The sequence below is a fragment of the Hakea prostrata genome, chromosome 8 (assembly GCF_041222555.1).
Source record: "Hakea prostrata isolate BN-2017 chromosome 8, UWA_Hpros_2, whole genome shotgun sequence".
Taxonomy (NCBI): domain Eukaryota; kingdom Viridiplantae; phylum Streptophyta; class Magnoliopsida; order Proteales; family Proteaceae; genus Hakea; species Hakea prostrata.
This window is the reverse complement of record NC_142607.1, coordinates 11,788,160-11,810,113: the sequence shown is the minus strand read 5'-3', so window position 1 is coordinate 11,810,113 and position 21,954 is coordinate 11,788,160. Positions and strand designations below refer to the sequence as shown.

Sequence of the window (21,954 nt, the reverse complement as noted above, 5' to 3'; positions counted from 1 at the left end):
TGAGAGAGAGAAAGTGATCTAAATCACTTGCCCTTGGTTTTTAATGTAACCCAACTACCTACCATAAATCATGAAACCTACTACATGTCTCCTTGTTATCCTTTGCAGTTAATGTGACCAAATAGTACTTCTCTTCTGCATTAACTCGCTTTCCTGGAGGAAAATTAATCTTTTTAATTTCGAATCCTCAGAAATTTGATTAATTTAAACATTCCTAGAAAAGCATTTATTAGAAAATCATTCCCATTTCCTTTTCTCTTTCTTTGTCAAAATTTCCTTTTCTCTTTCTTCAACCAGGTAATAATTAATATCTCCGTGTATGGGCTATGGGTAGGAAAAAGGGGCCCAATCTCTTTTAAGCTAAAGATGGGTTTTCTCTCCTTTCCACAGGTTTTCTTTGCTTTAGCTCTGAGGTTGGTACCTCTTCTGTCAAGCAATCCCATAAAAGCTTTGGCAATTTTTGATCGTGTGGCTGTTCTTTGTATGGGCCAGCTGGCTATCGCACCCATGTGAGATTGTCTAACAACAAGATGACGTGTTGTATTGCCAAATCAATTGTCTACAACAATATTTGACTAGTTAGGGGTGCAAGTTTGGCCTCGTGGTCCTGCATCCCCCCCCCCCCCCCCCCCCCCCCCCCCTTTTCTTTTTTCTTTTTTTTTTTTTTTTTTTTTTTTTTTTTCCCCCCCCCCCCCCCCCCCCCCCCCCCCCCCTTTCCCCCCCCCCCCCCCCCTTTTTTCCCCGAGATCTGATTCTGGCCCTGATGCTTGATTTCAATGACTTAGGAATAGGGACAAGTATAACGCCAATCAAAGTCAATTAGGGCTAGAAATATGGCCAAGTATAGGGCCAATCAGAATTAGGGTTAGGGATATGGTCAATCAGGGACATGGACATAACTAATCAGGGTCAATAATATGACCAATTAGGGCGAGAATAGGCTTGACTAGACCCTATAGAGCTTAGGGTCAGGGATAATAATCATTGGTCCCAAATTAAAGTCAGGGCAGGAATAGGTTTAAATTAAAATATATAAGGCTGGGCCAGACCGCCAGAGATAGCAAAAGCCTGGCCTTATTGTAACCCTATGACTAGATAATAGATATGTAAGCTGGTTTTTTTTTTTTTTGTGTAAAGCTACCGTCTAGTGAAATTTCAAATTCATCGCTTCTCAAGCCCCCAAACTCTGGCCGTGGAATTCCTCACAAAGAGAAACTCATGTGTTTGATTTTGCTGCCAGAGTTGAGACGGAAAGGGAATGAGGGTTTGATTCTAAAATCAAAGAAACGTGTTCATCCTCTTCCCAGTCGCCTCTGCTGTGTACCCATTGCAGCAAATTGGACAATGAGTTTTCATCATCAAACTCATTCAAGCTTCTTATCTTCTCTAAAGCTCCATACCTGTCACACATGCCTTCCATTGAATACACAAACCCTTTCCATCATTCTCCAACCCCTTCCCTCCACAAAGCTAGCATAGTGCATTTTACCAACTCTCTTACAAACCCAACATCAGAAAACAGAACCTCACTAATGGGAAACATTAATGGTTGAACTTGTATTCCCAGCTTGCATTCCTTCCACCCAAGTGGAGCAAACCAGAGTGCATTATCCCTCTTGTTAGCCAGTGACACACTCACCAACCTATTCTCTCTACGAAACTCGTCTTCATACATGTTCTCACCTTCCCTTACATGCCAACAAGTGTGTGCAGATTGAATTTCTGGAAAGCAACCTTCATCACAATCCCATTAACTGAATGCCATGACTAATATAGGACCAGGTTTCAAGATCATGAATCGCCCGCAACACCAACAAGCTCCACCATAATTCCATCAATGCTTTTGTATTTGAATTCCTCCAAAACAATAACATTTCTCCCATCGCATAGTAAACCTCAAATGGAGAGGATGCGCAAGAATAAGCAGGTCTCCCGCATCCCTTTTTATCCCGTATGTACTTCAAATGGAATGGTTGAATGAACTAGTTAATTCATTTAGGTGTCAGATTTTAACTTTGCTGTGCTGCTTTATATATTAACATTAAAAATTGCTGGAATTGGTCAAGAATTTTTTGTTCCACTATCATTTGGTGGACTGTAATATTTGTTTGAAATTATCAAGATCCACCACGCGGTCCACGCCATTGCCATAGCATTTGAGTGTGAGAGAAACGTGGTTATTAACGAAACTGCCCTAACTCGAATCCAAATATTTATCATAAATGATGAGTCAGCCCAAATCCAAACAACACCAACCCAAATCGAATCAAAATCATTATTTTGAAAGGTAGCGTTTGAAGCATGATTCCCACGGGCGGATATTTCGACCTGTCGCTGGGGCTGACACGACATATACAATATATCGGCGATATATCGCCACCGATCGAAAAGTCGAGGAAACACCTACAACCACCACCACCACCACCACCACCACCGGTGATAATCGAAAAGTCTGTGGAGCCTATGAAGACCAAATAGTCAAAACCTGGAACGATGGAGTTGACGGCGTCATCGTGACAGTTAATCGATTCCAAGCATGCCACACTTTTAGGGTTTTATGAAACACTTGCAACCACCACCACCATCGGCGACGACAAACAGTTCCTCTTGTTAAGAGATGAAATCGATCAAGAAATGAAAATGGAACAATTGAAATCATATTGCTTGCTTGTTTGGGTTGTGTGCAGAGATTCTCATTACGGTTTGTTTAGGTATTCTGGAAACGTTGTCTTTATTTAAAGGTGGAGTTGAATGTTTCAAAAGAGAAATTGAAGGGTGGGAAGGGGTTTGCAGCGTTTGCTACCAGGCTGACGATGGCGACTCATTGAGAACTCCAAATGGCGAGCGATGCAGATCTCCGACTCCTATAGACCCAAAAAATCTAAAAAGAACTTGTTTCTTCTGGTTTTCACGATCAAATCTCTAAATTGGCTTTCAGTTGTAAACCATAGCACACCCACACCCGCACGCTCTGCCTCTCCGACGTTACCTGATTCTGCCCGAGAAGATCCAGGAGTGCCCAACAACGTGAAAGGCGGTATTATTGGTGTGAGAACTGAATTGAGAAGGTGGAGCATCGATATCACCGAAACCACGGAGGATTAAAGGTAGTCCGACATATCGCCAGTGTCGCCTGTGTCGTCAGGTACCGACACGGCGACACCAAGCGACATGTCGGACCTTGGTTTGAAGTTTGAATTAGGTGTTTTTCAGCCCGAAATCTTTTATGTCCAAAACCCGAACTGCATGGTTGACATTCCTTTGTCTTTCTCTTTTGCTGCATTGATGGCTTTGAGAGTCAATTTCTTTCAGCTTCTAAAGCTTGCTTCTGAGTTCAATCGGAAAAATAAGTGGCCAATATTTCAATTTGTCCAATCTGGTGAACTTGAAATATTATAAAATATCCAACATTACTTTCTGTTAACTTTTATTTTGAAATTGTCATTTTGCCCATAGGTAAAGGAAAATATAATTTTTTTATTTTTTATTTTACAAAAATCTCACTTAATTTTTGAAATTTACAGAAAAACTCCCTATGGGCATGGATTCCCTCTCTATTAAATTCTATCTCTTTCTCTATAAAAGAACTCCCTATAGGCATGGATTCTCTCTCTCACCAAAACAGCTCCTTGAAATGTGAAAGCAAGAGATTTGCCCCATTCAAGCGTTAGTTCTTCTTCTGTTTGTTTTCTTCCATAATTCTCTTGGATTTCTTCATCTGGGTTTGGGTTGTTTTCCGGCATGAATCTTTCTAATAGTTTCACCAAATGGTTGTCCTAGCTAGTTTCAAGTCAACGAAGGAAACCATGGATAATCAAGTTGAAAAGATCAATATCATCATGGGTAATGATTTAAGCGAAGGATTCGAAACTTTAGGATGTGCAATTAGAAAATGGTCTGGACAATCAATCAGTTTCGTCATTGTTCATATCAACAACAGTTCCAAAGATTTCCTTATAGATTTCCTTATTAGGGCCTGTTTGGTTACATGAATCCAGAGATTTTAAATCTCTAAATTCATGAATGTTAGATTTATGCTTGTTTGGTTGTGAAAATCCCTGGATTCACAAAATCTAGAAATTCATCTTTTTACATTAAAAACGTGAATCTGTAGATTTATGGGTATGAGATGAAATCCAGAGATTTCATCCATACTATAAAAATGCTAAACATTTTTGTATTTACAAAAATTACAGATGAATCCACTGATTTCATCTTTTTTTTTTTTGTTTGGTAAACAGTATTTCATTCAGATAACTAAAGAAAGTACAGACACAACTGCATAAACACACAAGGTTCGAACCGAACCAAGGAGTGGAAAGTGACCAAACTGTCGTACATGCAAATAGATAGGGTCATCCAACTCTAAGAGTTGGGTCAAGCCCAAAGATCCCTTAGAACAAAGACCGTAACAACTACAGTAGCAAAGAAATACAACACGCCTCAAGGGCGGACATACAACACACCTCATAGGGCGGACATACAACACCCTCATAGGGGGACATACAACTCGCCTCAAAGGCGGACACAAAACTCGAGCGGTTGTGGCGATGGTAGCATCAAAAATGCGGACAAGGTTCAGACCTGCCATCCGACTCTGCCTTAGAGGCGTACCTGTCAAGCTCGCCGCAAAAGAACGTATACCCAAATCTGGAGTTGTTCTGCGATGTGCACCAAAGAAACGCTACAACCAGATAAGTGATGTGTTATTTGAAAACAAAAAAAAAAGAAAAAAGTACTGCAACCAGATCTACAGTAACAACAAGCAAATCTAAGGGGAAACCCTAGATCTGGTTATTAAGCAGAGAGGGAAATGAAGACGGGAAAGTGGATCAGAGGAGAGGAGAGAGAAGAACAGAGGAGGAGAGAGGAAGTGGAGAAGATCAAGGCGGGAGGCAGATAGAGGAGGCCGAAGCAAGGAAAGAAGGAGCAGGGAGGCGGGAACAGAAGCAAGGAAAAAAGGAGCAGGGGAGGTTGGAACAAGGAAAGAGGGAGCGGGAGGCGGGCGGGCGCAAGGACGGAAGGAGCGAGGGGACGGAAGAAGGTGGAAGAGGAAAACGGCAAAGGGGCGGGGGAGGCGAAGGAGCGGGGAGGAGAGGCGGCGAAGGAGCAGGGGAGGTGGAGAGAATGCAGAGGCAAATCTCTCCGCCTCAAACGCCTGCCGCGGTAGGTTCGTTCAGCGGGAGAAAAAGAGAGAGAAAGTGCGTCTCCGCAATCCATTGATTTCATCCACATGTTCAGTTAACCAAACAGTTAATTTTATGAATTATAATTCTACAGATTTGAAATTTCTAAACTCATATAACCAAACAGGCCTCTAATAAGAATTTTGACTAAAGTGTTGACTACTTATTAAGTGGACAAACAAGAGCTAAAAAAAAAAAAAAACTTCTTCTGAAGCCTAATTGAGAAAACAAGCCACCAGAGTATGAACAGGGAACCATTACTAGCTCCTCACTCATGAAGAAAACAAGTCGGGATCGGCGCCACGTTGTCCCCATGCCAGGGGCGGAAAAATACTTTTGGAAAAAATAAAAAAAAAAATTTCACCGTGGGCCCCTGTGTGTGGTCGGGCCTGGGGGCTCCCCGCGGGGGAGTCCGGTTCGAAGAAAACCACCCTGAAAGAGGAAACCGGATTCCCAGAATCCCAAGATCTTCGAAGTTAGCAAGTTAGCACCGGTAACGCGAAAAATTCAATTTTTGAATTTGTGTTTTACTAGAGAAAGTTACACACTTACATCGCTAGATCGCTGCAAAATAGGTATCCCTGCATAGTCGTTCTCTGGTGGCATCAATTCTGTTATAGCGATCCAAGAGATCAAGAGATGAATACTGTGTAAGAGAAGTTCTTTCTCTGTTTCTTTCCCTCAATCTTCATCTTGAGAATCACTAATTAAGATAAGAAAGCAATTATTTTTCATTTGTTGTTGTTGTTGTTGTTGTTTTTCTTCAACCCCCAAAACCCACTCTTTTTTCTATCTTCAATACAGGTTTAGCTGTGGATCTGAGTTAGCAGGTTTCGTGTTAGCTTCTGGTCTTCTCCAGGGTTCCTCGAAGGCAATTCAAGCACTCAATGATGGTTCCACGACGAAAATACGCACGTCCTCTTCATCTCTTGCATACAAGATTTGTGATAATGAAAAGTACCAAATCTTAGTTTTCGGCGTTGGAGTGGATGGAGAAGTCTCGTCGGAGCTGCCCTCAACTTTGGTTCAAAATCCTTCTGCGTTTGATTTCCTTAAAATTAAAAACTATTCTTTCTCCATCAACGAAGAAGCCCTCACACTATTCGGCTCCTTCTCTCAGGATGAAAACCTTTCCCAACTGGTATGCTCTGGGTTTCTTTGGTTAATTTCCCCCCTTTCTTTCTCTGATCATCAAATTCTTATCTTTAAATTGTTTAATTGTTATATGTTTTGGAAATAATGCAGCCAAGGAAGCGCATTGATTATCACGGGACATTCTATAGGAGGATGGGTTGCATCTCTCTGCTGTTTATATTTGCTTCACAAGATGAAACCATCAAACTCTAATCTTCCCATATGCATCACATTCGGATCTCCGCTACTTGGCGACGATGCTTTCTCCAAGGCGATTCACATTCGCTCGGGATGGAAATCCCAATTTCTGCACGTTGTTTCCAATGGCGACCTCATCGCTCGTGCCTTCGTCTCATCCACAGAAAAGACCTACAAACCCTTCGGCACGTTCCTTATTTGTTCATCTTCGTCTTCTTCACCTGCTTGTGCTTGTGCTTGTTTCGACCATACTGTTTCGATCCTCCAAGTGTTGGCAGCTACTCGTGGGTCGCCTCAGATTCTCGGTATCTTGGATTATGTTAACTTAGTGGAAGATCTTAGCCATCAGATCATTGTCTCCAATGGAGTTTCCGAGCTATGGGGCTCAGAAGACGATCCACTTCGAGCGGGGATTATACTTCAACTGGATGCAATTGGAGTTCAAAGCAACCAGGTAACCCTACCTTCATCCACGAAACAGTCACTGTTTCAACTTAAATACATATTTGAATTACAGGTTTTTTCATCCTTCAAAACAGTTTGAACTTCCAAGCTTCCAATTTCTGTTCTGCTCTCGGATACGATCTGGAACTATAATTGTTTGATGTTAATGTCTAAAATAAATGTTAGATGGCCATTGTGAACCATTAATCTTAGTCTTGAGTGGTTAGAATCACAGTGGCAAAGCCAATAAGGCGAATGTTTTCGTTAGTGACCTTGAATTCTCTTACTTTCTGTCAGAACGAGGAAGATGACAAATTGATTACAGACATGGAGAGACGGGAAAGAAAAAATTACCTGGATCATGTGAGGCGGACCTCTGAAGCTGACAAGAAACTGAATGATATGAAGATAAACATGGCCAATCTTGAGTGGTACAAGCAGGTCTGTTCAACTGAGGTTGCTATGGGCTATTATGATTGTTATAAGAACAAGCTATTCCCAAGGGACATCTATGCTGCGAAGTTCAAGAAAGCCCTCACGAATTTCTGGCAAGAGGTGGTCAACGAAGCAGCGACAAAGCCCCTGAAGCTGGGGGAGCCTCCCTTGCCTATGCGCCTGCTCTATGCAGGAACAAACTACAGGAGAATGGTGGAACCTCTTGATATTGCAGACTATTACACGGATGGTAAGCTTGGTTACATGACTTACATCACCAATGGAAGGTCTGAGCGCTATAAATTGTTGGAGGAATGGATGGAGGAGCACGAGAGAGCTGCAAAACACAGAAGGAGATTAGACACTAGGGACACTGCTGCTACTCTAACGGAGGATTCTTGCTTCTATGCGAAGTTGGAAGAAGCAATGATTTGGACCAAATCATTGAAGTATGGAGAAGCTGCAGGGCCATTAAAAGAATCACTTCTGCGCCAGCTGAATAAATTTGAGGAGTACGTCGATGGACTTGATTGACGACTTAGCAGCTTCTCTAGAGATTTTCTTGAAGGATAGTATCTTCATGCAATGGTGGAAGGAGTATGAAACAATTCCAGAACGCAATCGTACTTCCCGTCTTGCAAACTTCATGGATAATAAACGTCATCTAAAGTACAAGTAACTGATCTTGTATAAGGCATTCACTCTCTCCAATATTATTACACTTCTCAGCCTATTTTGTTTTTGTCTTGTTTTCAAACTTCTTCACCTTTGTAGGTCTTGATGTAGAAAGAGTATCTAATTTTTATTATTTGGTTTGGCTGTAACTTTGCTGCTTTCTGGAGAATTGGTATTTGCAAAGGAGATAGTTGCTTCAATCAAGCTTTACACGTAGGTAGGTAAGAAACGATGTTGGTAGGTGAAATCAGATGGGAAGCCATGGTAGTGGCAGAGCTTGAGGAAGCAGACAAGCTCACGGTGGTGAGAAGAAAAGGTTCTGAGGATTGTGGACGATGTTCAAGGCTGAGAAACTGAAACTGAGGTTAGAATTTGGTTTGAAATAAAACTCAATTGAGAGAATTATTCCACTCTCAAATTGGTGAGTGGGAGAATATTAATATTATTTGAATTACAACTTGTTTATAATCAAAACTCAACAATTTGTTGACCATAACTAGACTCTTTTGAGGAAAGAGTTGGTAAGGGTGGATTTGAATAATGAGGCTTTATCCTTTACGTGTAGAAAACCTTGTTATCCATGAAAGTAGAAAATAAATGCAATCAAAGTGAAAAATAATACATTCAAGTAAGACAAAGTGCACAAGAGTGTGTATGAGTTGCTGTCAGTGCTGCAGATGTGTTGCACCAGGCACTGATAGTAACAAGGAGATGCGGCAAACACTGATATCACCACCCATGGCAGCCGTTTCAAGTGCCAGTGAAGCTTTTCAAACTAATGTCTGATAATGGCTTTGCTTTGGCTACTTCACCAGTTCAGCTCTATATGTATTAGAAATCAGTAGGAAAACATAAAAGAGTGATAGATATGTGTTGCTTGCTGCTTAATCAGTGTGTGTTTTGGTAGTTCGGTTGACAGTCAGTGATCTGTTTTATTTCTAATCCACAGAAATTCGATTAATTTAATCATTCCTAGAAAAGCATTTATTGGAAAATCATTCCCATTTGCTTTTCTCTTTGACCAACCAGGTTAATAACAAATATCTCTGTTAATGGGCTTGGGTAGGAGAAAAGGGGGCCCAATCTTTGTTTGTTTTGCTGCTTTGATTTGTTAGCTCTCAGATTCGTACCACTGGTTGGTCTGGTTTGTACCTTGTGTGGCTAGCTGTCTTTTATATTATATGGGCCAGCTGGCATCACACCCACGTGGGGTTGTCTACCAGTAAGATGACGTGTTGAAAGCTTTTAGTACCAAATGGTTTTTGCGTAAAACTTCCGGCTTAAAACAAACTAAGATCAAGATAAGGTCACGATGGAGTGTTTGACCTGGCCGGCTTGGTTCAATTTTACCTTTCACAATATTTATTATGAAATCATAAATTCTTTTGTTATTTTATAATGATGGTCTAGAGTCCACATCACCGAAATCATAAATTCTTTTATCCGTCATTTTAAGGCATAGGTCTAAGGATCACCTACCTCTTTGTCCTGCTTTAATGCTTTCAAATCATAAATCATTTTGATTCGACCCATGGATAAAATATTCAGATAATCGGTCACCGTTACCACCTAACTTTGAATTGTGGGCAAGGCATGCAACAATAGCACAAGTGGCAACATCAAGTCTAAACTTTCATTGGGAGTTATCTTCTCCCCAAATCCTACAACTTTCACATCTTTATAATTTTAATTTCTCGAATGAAGATGACTCTTGAATGTCTCTTATTTCAAACAATGGAGAATTCTCAATCAAAATGGTAGGAAAAACCTTGTTACAAATAAGAACGACATCTCAACTTATTGCTACTCACACGACATGGTGGAAATATTTTTTGAAATTACATCTTCACCCAAAATTTAAGTTTTTCTTTTGGCGTCTTCTAAATGCAGAACTACCAGTCAAGGCAGTACTTACTCAATGGACACCAATACCATTAGAATATGAATTTTGCGGAAATAGCATTGAATCCCTTTGACACATTTTTCTTTCGTGTGAATGGACAAAAAGAATATGGGCGGCAAACCCTCTTAGACTTCGAATGGAAGAAATTACACAGACATCCATCAATGATTTATGCCACTCTTTCATAATAAATATTGATTTGGACAAAAAATCTAAACGATGGCTAGTATCTATCTTTATACCCACATGCTATTTTGTTTGGAGAGAAAGAAACAACAATCTTTAATTAGCAAGCTCCAACCCCCCTAAGAGTTTTAAATAATGTCTAAAACTCATAACACAGAAGAAACATTACAAGCTACACACAACTTGACACAAGTAAGATTTTCTATACCTTATGTGTGTAGGGATACATAACATATTTGAAAAGCACTGGATGGAGTGTGAGGCTGATTTGAGATGAACAACTAAAATACACCAGTACAAGAGGAATAGGGAAAATAAATATCATGAAGGTGCTTTTGTTGGATTTACAAAACATATTAGAACAAGCTACGGTCCTTAATCTTCTTAATTTCTAATTCTCATAAATTTAATTAACTTAATCATTCCTAAGAAAAGCATTTATTGGAAAATCATTTCCATTTCCTTTTCTCTTTAAGACTTTAACCAAACACATGTAATAATTAGTAATACACAAATATCTCTGGTAATGGGCTTTGGATAGGAGAAAAGGGTCAATCACTTTTAAGCTAAAGATAGGTTTTCTTTTTTTTCCATGACGAGGGAGGGTGAGATTTTTTTTTTTTTTTTTTTGTCTGAGGTTCATCCAGGTCAACGTACGAGCACTATAATTATTTCTTCCGACGGAGCTTTGTCGGTTTTTGTTTGTTTTGCTGCTTTGCTTCGTTAGCTCTCAGTGGCTTTTAAATTATATGAGCCAGTTGGCATCACACCCATGTGGATTGTCTACCAGTAAGATGACGTGTTGAAACCTTTTAGCACCAAATGATTTTTCGGTAAAACTTTCGGCTTAAAACTAAGATTTGTTTTTTGGGGGTAAAACCGTAAAACTAAGATCAAGATAAGGAAGGTCACCATGGAGTGTTTGACCTGGCGGGCTTGGTTCAATTTTATCTTTTATAATATTTATGAAATCATAAATTGTTTTGTTTTTTTATGGTGAAGGTCAAGAGTCCACATCACCGAAACCATAAATTCTTTTGTTATGTTATCTTTTTTATGCCGCAGGTCGAGACTCGAGAGTCCAGATCACCTACCCCAAGGGAGGAACACATTTTTTTTTTTCTGATGGAAAAGTGATGTGAATACATTAATATTTTAACTTAACCAATCACATCAAATTACATCAAGTTAGGGTTTTTTTTTTATTGGGTAAACAAATTTTTAATTAGAAGACGGGCAAGAAAAGCTCAAGACATCCTGATGACAAAGACCAAGAATCCAAAGAGTGAAATTAGACCATACAGTTCGACTTGTCACAGACTGGACCTTCCTAGCTAGAGAATCGGCTACACAATTATAACCTTCAAATTAAGGTTTTGAAGGTTATAATAAAAATCTTTTCGTCTTTTTTGATTATAATCCTCTTTTAAGCTTGTTAAGCTATTTAAAAGTTGAAAAAATTTTAAAGACACCTCGATAGTTGGCAAAAACCAAGAACATTTCGAATTATGCCAAATTAGCAATAATACTTCAAATATTTCTTAAATTTGCACAATAATACCCTCTGTTAGCAAATTTTTTTTACCTCGCTTGGTTCGATTTGACCTTTTACAATATTTATGAAATCATAAATTTTTTTGTTGTTTTATAGTGAAGATCAAGAGTCCACATCACCGAAATCATAAAATTCTTTTGTTATTTTATGGTGAATGTCAAGAGTCCAGATCTCTACCACTCCATGGAGAACAATGTGTGATGTATTGTGCTACTTTGATGCTTCTCAACTACATGTATTGAATTTTTATTTTCAAATTATTTTTTATATTCACTGATAATATTAGGGAAACACATTTTTCTCCTCCGACCAATAAGTAATCCAGACTTGAAGGTCAAGACTAGGGGTGTCAACGGTGCAGTTTGGAGTGGTTTCGAGCTGAAAATCCCCCCAGCCCAAACACTGCCCATTTAAAAGATAACGGTTTCGGTGCCGTTTCAACTTGGTGCGGTTTAGATTCTGGTTGACTAGCGGTTTGGACTAACGGTTTGTATTCGGTTTGAGTTAACGGTTTTGACTAAATTAAAAATCAATATTGAAATTTATTTTTATTTTTCCTTAACTCCAAGTTTCTCACACACAAGACTACAAAAGAGAGAGGAATAAGACTCCAAGTAGATCTAGTGATAGCATTAGCTTGATGTCGTCGCCGTTGCCTAGAAGGAACAGGAGAGAAGGTAAAATGTGAAAGTAGAGAAACAAAGAAAGTGAAAGTGAAAACCCTTAACCCTGATTTGTGAAAATGAATAATGAAAGACTGAAAGTGAAATCAAAACAGTGAAATCGTAAAACTTAAAATTAAAATATTAAATGAAAAGAAAGGTTTTGCCAGTTTGGTAAAACTTAAAAAATTGAAAGAATGTTAAACGTTTAACTAGTGAAACGTAATTCAATGGTTCATTACTTCATTTAATATTTTTATTTTAATTTATACTAACGGGTTAACGGGTTGTGGTTCGGGCCTATTGGTTTGGGCTAGCGAGTTGCACACGGGTTGGCCTAGCTCAGCCCGAAACCGTTCGGGTTGACGGTCTTCAGCGCAAACACAGTCCATTAAGGTTTGGTTTGATTTCAACGGTTCGAGTTAAAAATTGACACCCCTAGTCAAGACATTAACGGTTTAACTTGACTAGACACATCAAATTAGGGTATTCAAAATATTTTTGTCTTTTTGGGGTAAAAGGCCTTAACCAATCCAAATTTGTAATAATCTTTGTTATCAACATTTCCAACTGCAATCTCTAAACCAGAATATGCCAATTGAGCTAGAGTTGGGGTTCAAGCGTAAGCGAGGGGTTCAACAAGTGCTTCTTGGACAACGCACTTCTTAGGAAACTCTCCCTCAGAGAAGCTATGTGATGAAAGAAATAGCAATGATGCTCCTCTAACCTCATGGGACTTCTCGGTAAGTATGACAAGAGTGAGGAATTCTATGTAATATTCATTCTAGCATTTAATGCATTAAGGATCCTTGATATCCCGCTGCGGATAAAGAAGCTTCTAACTCACTCAAAGCTCTCCTCGAGCCCCGAATCAGCGATTCATTTGTCCCATTGTTTGTGGGCTATTGTCACGTTAGTATCAAAGTGACACTAACCTTTGATTCATTGACAAGATTTTTTGACGGGCGGGATTATCTGGCACTTTGGCTTATCTCTCAAGCCTCTCTTAGAAGTCATCTTCACCCTCCATCTGACCAGATGTGCATCTAAAGGCGGTGAACGTCCATCATCTCCTGAGGTATGGATCAGCTATATAACCCGTCACTATGCCTAAACAATGGTAAGACTTAGATATTCCAGCTATTACTCTTCTGCAATGATTCATAAAGAACATTCTCTCCTTCTTCTTCTTGAGCATTTATTCCTCCATGACTGTGTTTGTTTGCGAAGGTAGGGTGGAAAAAAAAAAACATGTGGGTCCCATGTGTAGTGGGGTGAGGGAGAAGGAGAAGGAAAGGAAAGGAAAGGAAAGGGTTTTGTGAAAAAGTGATAGTGGTGAGTCCCACTTTTTACTTATCCAAATTTTTCCACAAAATCCTACCAAATTTGTGGGGTTTTAAAATGACTTGGGGTGGGAAAGTTGGGCTGCCACATCACCAGAAAAATTTCTTTGATTCAAGGAAGCTTGTCTCTTACTTTCCTACTCTAAACAACCAAACAATCTACAATTTTGAGATTTATGGGAAAAGTAAGAAATCTACACTTTTTTCAAGAATTTTCCCACCCCTTTTTTTCCACCCCACTTTTATTCCAACAAACAAATGCAGCCTCAGAGGAGTCCCTGACGACCCACTCTCACCATTGCTTTGGTCTCGGGAACCATGACAGAAGGAGTGAACCAAAGAGCTAAGAATACATTTTTCACCTCAACAATCTTCTTTTAAGTTTTTTAAGTTATAAGTTATTTAAAAATTGGAAAAATTTTAGAGATACTATAATAATTGACAAAAACCAAGAATATTCAAAATATGCCAAATTAGCAATGATACTTCAAAATATCCCTTAATCTGCCCAATAGTACCGTACCCTCTATTAACAATTTTTTTTATTCACAATTTCATAATTGTATTTAATCTTTTATAATTTTATAAGGTTGTTTTTTTCTTTCTTTCTTTTGGTTTGCCAACCTTGGTTTTCAAGGCTTTGCCTTGACTAATCCGGTGTGCGACCTAGGCTGAGGTGGATGAGTTTTTCAAAGGAAATTTTTTGTATCCACAAAGTTTTGATACCGAAACCTTGCTTAAGCGGACCAAGCTACTTATCACTTGAACCAACCCGTTGGTTTATAAGGTTGCTCTTACTAAAATAGAATTCTGATTTCATATTCTTTCTTCTTTTGTGAATTCTTTCTTCATTTATTATAAAATATGAGACAAAATATTACCATTGAAGAAAAAAGATGTATTTATTAATTTGGCATAGTTTTGATAAGTCTATGAAATCTCCCCCCCCCAAAAAAAAATGGTTACCCATGCCTCCACACTTGCGGGTGAATTTCTCTCTCAATGAGTATCCTTTTGTCTTTCTCTTCTGCTGCATTAGTGGCTTTTGATAGTCGATTTCTTTGCAGCTTCTAAGGCTTGCTTCTGAAGCTTCTGTTGATTTGGCATTTGGTGTGACCTAAAGAGGCGATGGTGCCGTAAAACTAACTGAGAAAACACAAGCTAATAGAGTGTGTGAACAGGCAACCGTGGCTAACACTCCTTAGTCATGAAGAAAACCACACTGAAAGTCTGAAAGAGAGAACCTTCCCAGAATCCCATTCTGGGGTAAAATCTATCTGGTGAAGTTTGCAAGAAGGATTCTCCGAAATTACCAACACGAACGTCGTTGGACAAAAGTCGTCGAAGGTAACCATTTTTTTATGTAACACGAAAACGAAAGATTCAATTTTTGAGTTTTGGTGTTTTGCAAGAGGAAGTTACACTGAAACATCGCGTCAAGTGGCCTTCGTATTATAGTACTCAGCTTCCCCGACCATGGCGTAATGTGATGGAGGTGGAGGCCCACCACCCCCGAAGACCTTGACTTCCTGAGTTCTATCAAAAATAAATAAAAAGACTTCCTGAGACTGTTTCTTCTCAAAACCAGAGAGAAGACAGAGAGCTCTTCATAACAAACCAATTCTCTTCATCGCTGTTGTTATCTCTCTGCGATTTACGCTCTTCGCAACTCTTCCTTTCATCTCCATATAGTATCAGTTCAGTTATAGCGATCCAAGAGATGAATACTGTGTAAGAGAAGTTCTTTTTCTGTTTCTTTCCCTCAATCTTCATCTTGAGAATCACTAGTTAAGATGAGAAAGGGATTATTTTTCATTTGTTGTAGTTGTTGTTGTTTTTGTTCACCCCACAAAACCCACACTTTTTTTTCTTTCTTCGTTACAGGTTTAGCTGTGGATCTGAATTAGCAGATTTGGTGTTAGCTTCTGGTCTTCTCCAGTGTTCCTCGAAGGCTATTCAAGGACTCAATGATGATTCCACCAAGAACATACGCACGTCCGCTTCATCTCTTGCATACAAGATTTGTGATAATGAAAAGTACCAAATTTTAGCTTTAGGCGTTGCAGTGGATGGAGAAGTCTCGTCGGAGCTGCCCTCATCTTTGGTTCAAAATCCTCCTGCGTTTGATTTCCTTAAACTTAAAAACGATTCTTTCTCCATCAACGAAGAAGCCCTCGCGCTATTCGCCGTCTTCTTTCAGGATGAAAACCTTTCCCTGCTGGTACGCTCTGGCTTCTTTTTGGGTTTTTTCCCCCTTCTTCCTCTGATCATCAAATTCTTAGCTTTAATTGTTATATGTTTTGGAAATAATGCAGTTGAAGCCAACGAAACCCTTGATTATCACGGGACATTCTATAGGAGGATGGATTGCATCTCTGTATTGTTTGTATTTACTTAACAACATGAAACCATCAGACCCTAATCTCCCCATATGCATCACATTCGGAGCTCCGCTACTCGGCGACGATGTGTTCTCCAAGGCGATTCAGAGTCGCTCGGGATGGAAATCTCGATTTCTGCACGTTGTTTCCAATGGCGACCTCATCGCTCGTACCTTCGTCTCATCCGCAGAAAACAGCTACAAACCCTTCGGCACGTTCCTTATTTGTTCATCTTCGTCTTCTTCACCTGCTTGTGCTTGTTTCAACGATACTGTTTCAATCCTCCAAGTGTTGGCAGCTACTCGTGAGTCGCCTCAGATTCCCGGTATCTTGGATTATGCTAAGTTAGTAGAAGATCTTACCCATCAGATCATTGTCTCCAATGGAGTTTCCGAACTATGGGGCTCGAGAGACGATCCACTTCGAGCAGGGATTATACTTCAACTGGAGGCAATTGGAGTTCAAAGCAACCAGGTAAACCTACCTTCATCCTCGAAACAGTCACTGTTTCAACTTAAATACATATTTGAATTACAGGTTTTCATCCTTAAAAACAGTTGAACTTATTTCTGTTCTGCCTCGGATACGATCTGGAACTATATTTGTTTGATGTTAATATCTAAAATAAATGTTAGGTGGGCATTGTGAACCATTAATCTTAGTCTTTAGTGGTTAGAAACACAGTGGCAAAGCCAATAAGGCAAATGTTTTCTTAGAATTAAGCCAATAAGGCAAATGTTTTCGTAGTGACCTTGAATTCTCTTACTCTCTGTCAGAACAAGGAAGAAGACAAATTGATTACAGAGATGGAGAGACGGGAAAGAAAAAATTACCTGGATCATGTGAGGCGGACCTCTGAAGCTGACAAGAAACTGAATGATATGAAGATAAACATGGCCAATCTTGAGTGGTACAAGAAGGTCTGTTCAACTGAGGTTGCTATGGGCTATTATCAATGTTATAAGAATAAACCATACCCAAGGGACATCTATGTTGTGAAGTTCAAGAAAGCCCTTACAAAATTCTGGCAAGAGGTGGTCAACGAAGCAGCAACAAAGCCCCTGAAGCAGGGGGAGTCTCCCTTGCCTATGCGCCTGCTCTATGCAGGAACAAACTATAGGAGAATGGTGGAACCTCTTGATATTGCAGAATATAACAAGGATGGTAAGCTTGGTTACATCACCAATGGAAGGTCTGAGCACTATAAATTGTTGGAGCAGTGGATGGACGAGCAGGAGAGAGCTGCAAAGCATGAAAGGAAATCAGGCAATAGGGACACTGCTGCTACTTTAACGGAGGATTCTTGCTTCTATGCGAAGTTGGAAGAAGCAATGGTTTGGACCAAATCATTGAAGAATGGACAAGCTGAAGGGGCAGCAGAATTATCAGTTCTAGAACAGCTGAATAACTTTGAGGTGTATGTGATGGGCTTGATTGATGACTTAGCTGCTTCTCCAGAGATTTTCTTGAAGGAGAGTACCTTCATGCAATGGTGGAAGGTGTACGAAACAATTCCAGAACGTAATCGTATTTCCCCGCTCGCAAACTTCATGGATAATGAACGTTACCTGAACTACAAGTAAACTGGTCATGTACAAGGCATCCGCTCTCTCTCCAGTATTATTACACTTCTCAGTTCTCAGCTGTTTTCTTCTTTTTTTCTTTTTTCTTTTTGTTGTGCTTTTTTTTCAAGGCTTCTTTCCCCTTGTAGGTCTTTGATGTAGAACGAGTGTATCTGATTTTCCTTGTTTGGTTTGGCTGTAACTTTGCTGCTTTATGTAGAAAACCTTTTTGTCCATGACAGTAGGAAATAAATGCAATCAAAGAAACATTGCCTGTGAAACTGCAGAGAAATCAGGATTAGGATATGCACTCCCAACCTACATTTCCTCCCTTAGGAATTAGCTGGAAGGGTTTCAATGACATCACATGTTTATTCCTTCAACTATTGATTCACATCTTGGTATTCCTTTAATTGTAGCTAGAACTTTACATAATTCTTCCCAAGGGATTTATCCATCTGAACTATATTCTCAAAGGCTAGAAGTTGTCTGCTTAGCAGGAAAGTATACTCTCACTCAAGCTGCCTTAGCATTTATGCTAAATGACTTAATTCTCTATGTATCTTCTGAGACAGTGGCAATAAATCCCTGTTCCTTATAATCAATTGGGCTTCTATTTGTTGCTCTGAGAAGTCAGGCATTCAGGATTGTAAATCATGTGCCTCCATGAATAAAGCAGCCCCTAGGAGCTCCTCACCCCCATCATCTTTGTTGTGGGGCTGTCTCACAAAGGTAAAATATTTTCCTACCATGGATTTCTTGTGGGCATGCTACCTCCCTAGGCTTCTTAGGGTGGAAATGCCCCTTCCCTTCTATTGATATGGCTCTTTATTATGTGCTGGTTATGCCAAGAGTATCAATCATTGATCAGTCTATGAATTCCAAGATACCCTGTTGCGTCAGTTCTCTATTTTTCTACCTCATCATGCCCCTTCCCTTCTATTGACATTGCTCTTTATGAGGTGGTTATGCCAAGAGTATCAATTCTTGATCCAGTCTATGGATTCCAGGATACTCTGTTGAGTCAGTTCTCCACCCTCTACCTCATCATGCCCCTGCTACTGTGGTAGATTGATCAATTGGACTGGTTGTTCTTTTCCTCTATTAGCCACCTGAAGTAGGATCGGTAATCCAATCTGTTTCACTTCCTCATTTTATAACATTGTACAAATGCAAATGGTGGCTCCTATATTGAAGGTTTTGTCCTCAATTCCTTCAGGTGATCAACTAATCCTTGATCCCATGTTAACCCAAGTGAATCCCATTAAACAGCATGTCTGGCAGTCTAGAGCAGCCCCAAAGCATGCTTTTCCTCCACAAGCTCTTGCTTGATTTGAAATTGTTGTTGATTTTATCAAGACTGAGCACGAAAATACTTGACATTCTTTAATCTGGACTATTTATAACCCAATATATCTTTTTCTATATGTAAGACCTAATCCATAGCACTTCATCTTACCACCAAAAAAAAAATCTATACCACTTCATGATGACTAGATCATCAATTTTTTTTTATTCTAGTCATACCGCTCACCGTGGTCAAAACTTAATTAGTTTTCTAACCAAGACAGATACACAAAACTGCTTCACCTCAGAGTGAACTCACTCTCTCTCTGTCTCTCTTGAGTCCTCAAAATTCTAGCAGACAGATCCCAAATATAGAAGTTTGACTCCCAAAAACTTCTCTCCTCCACAAGAGAAGCAACACCTTCCCCCACCTTCAATCTTCATAACCTTAAAACAGTTCCCCTTCATTCACCTCCACATACATAGCATCACATTCCTCTCTCTCTGTGTGTTCGTCTCCCCCGTTTCTTTTGGCCACTGAGAGGAGGTTCTTCACTAGTCCTCTCTCTTACACAAAGAAAGAAAGGGAGAGAAAGAGAGAGAGATAAAAGTATCATTGACAAGAGAGAGAGAGAGAGAGGAAATGACAATGGTAGGAGTACCTGCATTGCCCGTATTCATCCTTCTCTTCTTCTTCATCATCATATCCGAATCCAAGCTCACCACCGATTACTACCAGAAGACATGCCCTCGTGTGGAGCAGATAATTATAGATGTTGTCACCACCAAGCAGATCAACAACCCCACCACCGCCGCTGCAACCCTCCGTCTCTTCTTTCACGATTGCATGGTCGAAGGCTGCGACGCTTCACTCCTCATCACCTCAACCCCATCCAATAAGGCCGAGCGTGACCACCCATTCTCCGCCTCCCTCGCCGGCGACGGCTTCGATGTTGTTGTTCGAGCCAAAACCGCCCTGGAATTATCCTGCCCTGGCATCGTCTCCTGCGCTGACATTCTCTCACTCGTCACTCGCAATCTCGTCAGCATGGTTGGAGGACCTCATTACGAAGTTCGCCTGGGTCGCAAAGATGGGTTAATTTCCCTTGCTTCCCATGTTGATGGTAATCTCTTGAATTCCACTGCCACCGTTTCAGAGCAAATCGATCTCTTCGCCAAAAAGAGCTTTTCAGTGCAAGAAATGGTGGCCCTTCGAGGTGCCCACACTCTCGGTTTCGCCCACTGCAAGGAATTTGCAGAGCGCATATTCAATTACAGCAAAGACTCACAGAGCGATCCGACCCTGAACCCACGTTTCGCCGTGGGTCTTCGAAACACTTGTGCCAATTACGAGAAGAATCCCAATATGGCCGTCTTCTTCGATGTGGTTTCCCCAGGGAAATTCGACAATGCGTTCTTCCAAAACATTCCCAGAGGAATAACACTGCTGAAATCGGACACCGATCTGCTTTTGGACCCTAGAACCAAGCCGTTTGTGTTGAAGTACGCTTCAGATCAAAACGCTTTCTACCATGATTTCGCCCTCGCGATGCAGAAGCTCAGCATCATTAACATTAAGACTGGTCACCAGGGTGAGGTCCGCCGGAGATGCGATTCCTTCAACAATATTCAGGGGCATTAAGGTTTACCAGCTTGCTTAGAAGAGACGATGAATACACCACAATCATAACTTTTTTGTTTTTTTTTTCCTCAATGGGCTCATACGTTAAATTTCATAATTTTAGAAAATAGGTGGTTCTTTACTCTTTTCTTTTTCTTTCTTTTGACCAAGAAAGGTGATTCTGTACTTGAGATATATTTTCTGTTGGGTTGATCCAATTGATTTTGTGTGTATTAAAGGTTTGTAAGAAACAAAATAGTAGAATGAAAGAAGAAAAAAAAGTGTGTTTTGATGTGAATATATTCAATTCTCTTTTTCTTTGGGTGCAGTATTTGTCTTCAGTTCATTTGACGTTGAAGTTTTTCTGTTAAATCGATGTAGCTCTGCATGCAAAGTTACTTAAAAAGAAATGAATCTAGGGTATCTAACCAAGTCCAATTTTGTATTACCCAAAAATTTTGAGTGGAAATTGGAAAAATGTACGTGTGATCTTTTGTGTGAAGGCTAAAATCTTGTTTGGTCTCTTTAATTTTGCTTTTTGTTTCAGGGCTAATGCACTATTTAATGATCAAATTACCCTAAGTTTAAAATTACAATTTTACCTATCATATAGTGGGTGAAGGTATTCTCTCCTTTCTAGAACCACCACCACTTAAAGCCAATCTTTTCTAAAACTCAACTCTTCTGCAAGTTGAACTCAAGACTTACCCGCCAAAAAGAACACTGAGATGAAGTGAGAGGGTTTAAGGTGAGATTTGTCAAATGTGTGCAAAGCAACCAATCCATGTTTTCAGTGATGCTTCGAACATTATTTTTCTTTTTCCCTCTGGTGTGAGCAACAATTTAACCATCTAAACAACAAACCTTATCAATAAGATGAGTAAAGTGAGAATCTTGTCACTAGACTTGTAAATGGATAGCCGAAATCCGCCTCCGAATTCACATTCGTATTCAAAAATTTTTCTTACCGGAAAATATCTGTATCCGTCCACTAAGCAACTGGATTCTGATAATTGCTTATGGATCGGATAATATCCGGATAAATTTTTATCCGGATAGAGTAAAGTATTTAACATTTTTTCTTTAAAAATAGATGATAATCGGATTCAGATACCGGTAATTGGATTCGGATAGTGGTATTCGAAAATTAGAAATTATAATAAAAAATGTAAAAAAGTGACAATTATCAATAAATAATCGGATATTTTATCGGATCGGATTATTATCGGATATCCGATAAAGTTTCGGATTCGAATTCGGATGCCTTCTATAAATTTTTGGCGGATTCAGATAGCGAATTTACTAATCAGATTCTGATTTGGATTTGGATACTGGTGTATCCAGTCCATTTACAGGTCTACCTGTCACCCACCTATATGAGA

At 39.7% G+C, this 21,954-nt stretch overlaps 2 protein-coding genes and 1 pseudogene across 3 annotated transcripts; all 3 read left to right on the top strand.

Annotated features, from left to right (window-relative positions):
- Positions 1-5,611: 5,611 nt before the first annotated feature.
- LOC149006912 (senescence-associated carboxylesterase 101-like) lies at positions 5,612-8,488 on the top strand (annotated as a pseudogene). Its single transcript, XR_016175342.1, has 4 exons — positions 5,612-5,836; positions 5,991-6,338; positions 6,432-6,972; positions 7,260-8,488. The product of XR_016175342.1 is annotated as a senescence-associated carboxylesterase 101-like (transcript).
- Positions 8,489-15,280: 6,792 nt separating this feature from the next.
- Positions 15,281-17,900, top strand: LOC149006911 (senescence-associated carboxylesterase 101-like). Its single transcript, XM_089165843.1, has 4 exons — positions 15,281-15,452; positions 15,606-15,942; positions 16,037-16,576; positions 16,879-17,900. The coding sequence occupies exons 1-4, from the start codon at positions 15,442-15,444 to the stop codon at positions 17,683-17,685; spliced, it is 1,695 nt and encodes a 564-aa protein (XP_089021969.1). The 5' UTR covers positions 15,281-15,441; the 3' UTR covers positions 17,686-17,900.
- A 1,679-nt stretch (positions 17,901-19,579) lies between these two features.
- LOC149006910 (Peroxidase superfamily protein) lies at positions 19,580-20,852 on the top strand. The gene has a single exon (XM_089165844.1). It carries the CDS (start codon positions 19,595-19,597, stop codon positions 20,591-20,593), a length of 999 nt encoding a protein of 332 aa, XP_089021970.1. The 5' UTR covers positions 19,580-19,594; the 3' UTR covers positions 20,594-20,852.
- The last annotated feature ends 1,102 nt before the right edge of the window (positions 20,853-21,954 follow it).